Here is a 5,379-nt window from a genome sequence, read left to right as displayed (position 1 = left end):
ACGAAAAGGTTATAAAGGACAAAAATCCCCATAGGCTAAGAAGACTAGGGTCTCCGTAGATACAAAAATTAAATAATAAGTCTTTTAATTATTATTTTCATATGAAAGAGTTTAATATTTCACTAATAATTAATTTTAATATTCGTTATCTAAAATTTGAAATAATTTAACGTATATACTTTTATATTTGATTAAGTATTAAGTCTATTGCACAATTAGACATAATTAATTTTTATGCTTACTATATAAAAGTAATATTTTTTCTCTATATATATAAAAATATAATATAAAAAATTTATATTGATAGTTATAAAATTAATTCAAATTTATTTTTTTAAAATAATTGAATCTTGATTATTCTAACTTTTAATCACAACATTTGTATTTTCTCTAAATTATATGTAATAAATATTTGAAAAAAAAGAAGTGAAAATATATATTAGAAAAATAAGCAGTAAAAATTTAAAACTAAATAAAAAAGCATGCATATATTAATTTTTTATTTATATTATATTATGTTGTTAATTTTATGTTTTATAGAACAAAAAGTAGAGAAAAATGGAGAATGAGAGAAAGGAAAGAGAAAGATAAAGAACAAAAATGAGAGATAGAGTTTGTTAATTTTGGAAGCTAAATTTCTTTTATTTTAATTATAATAAAAAATATCTAGTCACACATTTTGATTTGTCAAATTACTAATATAAAATATAAATTATATATAGAGTGGGAATGATAGAGAGAAATAGAAAAGAGAGAAGGAGATGTAAATAAGAGAATGTAAGAAGGAGGAGGTTTATTAATTATGGAGAGAAATATTTTTTCTAAATTTTAATAAGAGAATGTCATGTGTCACATTTTTGTTATTAAATTCGTTAGTAATATATAAATATAATATATAATATAACTATATTTTAATTTTAATGCGATTAGAGAATGTCATGTATATTTTGATTATCAAATTTATAATTAGTCATTAATAATGATATATAAGAGATATAAAGTGAGTGAAGGAATGAGAAAGATAGAGTAAGGGAGAGAAAGGAGGAAACAACTCTTTAATTTTGAAAGAAAAAATTTTATTTCAATTGCAATAAAAAAATGACATGTGACACATTTTAGTTATAAAATTAGGAAATATAATAATAGATATATAAATATAATATATAATATAACTAATTTTAATTTTAATATTTTAATTTTAATTTTAATTTAATTTGAATGCAGTTAGAGAATGTTATATTATATATTTTGATTGTCAAATTTATAATTAGTTATTGATAATAATATATAAGAAAAATAAAATGAGTGAATGAATGAGAGAGATAAAAAAAGAGAGAGACAAGAGAGGAGAACTCTTTAATTTTAGAAGAAAAGATTTGATTTCAATTATAATAAATGTGTGATATGTGATACATTTTAATTATAAAATTAGTAATATATAATAGATAATAAATATGAAAGTACTCTATTAGATAATAAATAAATTTGATCGATTAACTCAACTTTTTTATTTAGTAAAAATATAATTTTATTCTTTTTAATTCGAAACTAAAAATAAACCAACCAACATATTTCTATTACTTTTTATCTTTGGAAACAAAATTTACTTTGACAAAGTAATTGCATGTTTTAAGATATGAGAATTGCTTTTTGGTGTCTAAGATACGAGAATTTGAAAAAAAAAAATCATTTTCAAAAATAAAAGAATAAAATAGAAAATATTTTCACAGTCTCTCTCTCGTTTTATTTTTTCGGTATATTTTTCACGGTCTTTATAAACTTGACGTACCTGTTTTATTTTGGTCTAAGGAACATAATTCAAACCGGTAGTAGTAGGCTCACATGTCTTTTGTGTTCGTGGCCCAATTTTACTTCTGTGTTTTTTTCTTGATAAAGTGAGGCAGGTTGTTCCAAGCCCAAGGGAAAACGAAGGAAGAAGCTGAAGAAGAAGAAGAAGACCTGATCAAAAACAGAAAAAGAAGAAGAAGGATCAATTGTCCAAAAAGAACAAGAAGAATCAGTCCAAAAAGAAGAAGAAGAAGAAGAAGAAGAAGAAGCTAGAGCTTGGATTCAACTGCAGCGTGGTTGGGTGGAGTCTGGAGTGTATTCAATGAAATCGAGGTTGTAATATGGTGGTGGTTGTACGGTTATCGAAGCAGTCCCAGTGCCTTCTCGGACCCAAGAACTTCGATTATGGCTTCCTCCTTTTCCTCCTCTTCTTCAATCTCTTCCTACCTTACTCTTCCGGTTAGCTTCTCTCTCTTATAATCTTCTCGGATTAGATGTGCTCTTGAGCTTAATCAATCAACACACAAGACAAAAACAATTATATATGATAGATTGAGATTTTACACCTTCATTTTGTGAAATACAGACACGGTATATTTTGGTTAGTTATGATCTTGGAAACCTTTCAATTTGTTAAAAGTTCAATTTTTTTTTTTAAATCTTTTTGGGCCAAAGATAGATTCACCCGCTCAGCCTTGTTATGACCAAAATTGGTGTTACATTATTCATTTCTTATTAGTAGCAAGTTAGTGACTTGACACACACTGGCAACACATCCAAGCAGGTCATTCAATCTTTTATTTCATTTGATTATCTCAGAAACGGGGTTCTGTTCTTGTGCCGATCGTTATTTTTCGAGTTCTTTGCAAATTGCAGCAGGGGTTTATGCACTTGTGAATATCACTTACATGTAACTTTAGTTCCATTTGGTTAGTAACTAGAGAGAAATATCTGTTTGCTTCGAGCACATTTAATGCGTGCTTCAATGGGGTTCTACTTCTACACCGAATGCTATTTTTTAGTTCGTTGTGATTTGCAGCCGGGTTATATGAAATAGTGAGTGTAACTAAAAGTGTTGCAGTTGCAGTGTGTTATGGCCATCCATCCATGATGCGGTGAAGCATATTAAAAATTGGCAATCTTGATGGAACCGATTGATTGCCACTGGATTTGAAGAATAGAAAATGGGTTTACTGAGGCTTTGGATATTATGTTTACTTGAACTAGATACAACTAACCAGAAACCAAAAATTTGTTCTCCTTTTCTTCCTTCTTTCTCTTGGATGTAGACAAATACAGGAGAGTGACTGCTTGGCAATTTGGCTTAGCTCGTTAAGATCCTTGTTTAATCCTAATTTTCCATCATGTTCTAGTTTTGTCATTAATGAATGCGCAATATGCAGTAGGACTCTGCCTGAAAAATATCTTGGCAATGGATCAATCACTAACCTCCTGCAGTTAGATTGCCTTGAACAACTTTTTATATGCCCATATTGTGGATATCAAGTGGCAGAAGATGTAAAGATGTTACTTCTATGTTGTCACAGTTTGCTCTCGAAATGAACTTCGCATTCCATCTTCTGCGTTCTTCTTTTAATAGTACATGGAGTACCCAGAAAAGTTGGGATGTTTAGGCACCTGTCTTAGGTATCACATGTGTAACATTCTGATGGTTATATAATTGAGCAAATGAGGTTGTTAAAATAGTTTTGGTAGATCAAACTTTATTTAGCCTGTTACCGCTTCATTCGTAAATGAATTTCTTCCAGAATTGTATTCAATACTTCATTCAGTTGTGAATTCTTCCCTTTTTGTAACCACAGGTAAACCCAGTGGAGTATGTGTTTCTCAAGGTGGTCGATTTCCTGCCTTTAAATCAGAGGGTTACCCTCCCAGAAAGGGTCCCAAAGATCTGACTCTTTGTCGGGTTTTTCACAAAATCACTTGTTGTGACATAAGCCACACACATCCTGCACTGCTAGCTGTAAGAAAACTTGCTTCTACTGGGGAAGCTGGGCATGAGTGCTTGCACTTATGGGAAATGTTGGAATGTGCGATATGCGATCCACACGTTGGTACTCAACCTGGACCTCCTCTTATTTGTGCATCCTTCTGCGAAAGAATATACAAGGCATGCTCGAATGCGTACTTCTCTATGGATGTGAAAACACAGGTATACATGGCTGACCCTGACTTTTGAAAAGAAAATATATATTGGATCGAAGGAATGTGTTTGGGTCCTTTGTTTGATCTGTTTTAAAACAATAACTTTATCCAAATTAGTCATTTAGTTTACATGTAGTTATTCGCTTTGGGACATGATTGGTTTGTATTTTAGAATGCATAACAGATTCACGAACTGTTGTTTAATTGTTAAGATTAGACGCCTTAAGTATTTTCAAGGGATATTTTTCAACATATATATTCACGAAATGTAGTTATTCATGGTTAGTCTTTCTGAACCACAACATTGGATCCTTATATATATCTATTTTTCGTTTGACTTTTACCACCAGCTGCTAGCACCTTGTGGAGTAAATGACTTTGTGTGTGGTAGGGCTGCTGAATGGGTCTCCAATGGTACGGATCTTTGTGTTGCTGCAGGTTTTCGAGTGAAACCATCTGATATGATACACGCTGCCTCCGAAGAAACACTTTGCTATGGTGATATGGCGAGTCTAAATTCGGTTGCTGATTCATGGAAAGCTTCTCAGTTTGATCTGACTGAGAAAGCTGATTTCCGACAATGGGTTAGGAAAATCCCATTCATTGAAAGAGTTTCTTGGGCCATAGGAGGGATGGTTCTAACTGCCGGATTGGTGTTTATAAGGTCAGAATGCAATTCTTTTCCCTTGTATCATTTTTCTTTTCTTAAGTGAACTAGCTTTAGTCCCATTTTTCTTACTTTGCACATCCTGTCAAATTGACTGTGATTCTTGATAAACCAGTATTTGTATTCTCCCCTTATGAGATGCTACTGAATTCTAAATACAACTGCATTACATGAATTCTGGATCTTGTCATATATTGTATGCAGTATATATGCATTGAGAAATGGTTCCTTTCTTCAATTTTGTTAGATTGTTCTCTCTCTTCTTGTTTACATTGATGTCATAATCATTGCAGCAAAAGAAAAAGCCATAGCCAACGCCATAAGCTCGCCGCTATAAGGCGAACTGCGAGGAAGTTGGAAGGAAGGATGTCAGAGAAGCCTTCAAGCTCTCAAGAAAATAGGAAAAGAAATTGAAGATAAGTATTATTGGCTTGTATGTTAAGTTGAAAACATAAGTAGTTTTGGTTGATTAGTTTGTGAATTTTCAGTTTCTTGTTGCAATTATCAAATCGAAATACCACTTTGCACGCTTCTCTATTCTCTCCGTTTTTTTAGTTAGATTTATGCCTTTTGATGATTGTCTCACCATACAAATATTAAAATTTTGTTTGATAAAATATCTTAGGATTAAAGTTTTGAATTCAAATGCCATTCTTTCCCCAAATATCACTCTATGGGTAACTTTTAATTTACAATGCATTAACTGATACTCTAATAGGATAAATCTAAAAGTAGATAATCAAATAGAATTATTCTTC

General features: G+C 31.1%; 1 protein-coding gene across 1 annotated transcript; it reads left to right on the top strand.

Annotated features, from left to right (window-relative positions):
• The first annotated feature begins 1,668 nt into the window (after window positions 1-1,668).
• Window positions 1,669-5,152, top strand: LOC112710795 (folate-binding protein 1). Its single transcript, XM_025763200.3, has 4 exons — window positions 1,669-2,247; window positions 3,612-3,961; window positions 4,305-4,618; window positions 4,915-5,152. Exons 1-4 carry the CDS (start codon window positions 2,130-2,132, stop codon window positions 5,033-5,035), a joined length of 903 nt encoding a protein of 300 aa, XP_025618985.1. The 5' UTR covers window positions 1,669-2,129; the 3' UTR covers window positions 5,036-5,152.
• Window positions 5,153-5,379: the final 227 nt, after the last annotated feature.

The sequence above is a fragment of the Arachis hypogaea genome, chromosome 9 (genome assembly GCF_003086295.3).
Source record: "Arachis hypogaea cultivar Tifrunner chromosome 9, arahy.Tifrunner.gnm2.J5K5, whole genome shotgun sequence".
Taxonomy (NCBI): Eukaryota; Viridiplantae; Streptophyta; class Magnoliopsida; order Fabales; family Fabaceae; genus Arachis; species Arachis hypogaea.
Note: the sequence above shows the minus strand (reverse complement) of the source record. Positions and strands in the feature narration are given on the sequence as shown.

What these genes read in the sequence shown, in the direction of transcription:
- LOC112710795 (XM_025763200.3), top strand. Translation starts at nt 2,130, where the DNA reads ATGGTGGTGGTTGTACGGTTATCGAAGCAGTCCCAGTGCCTTCTCGGA. An exon ending in CTATGGATGTGAAAACACAG is followed by an intron (nt 3,962 to 4,304) that starts GTATACATGGCT and finishes TTTTACCACCAG; the next exon opens with CTGCTAGCACCTTGTGGAGT. An exon ending in GCCGGATTGGTGTTTATAAG is followed by an intron (nt 4,619 to 4,914) that starts GTCAGAATGCAA and finishes TAATCATTGCAG; the next exon opens with CAAAAGAAAAAGCCATAGCC.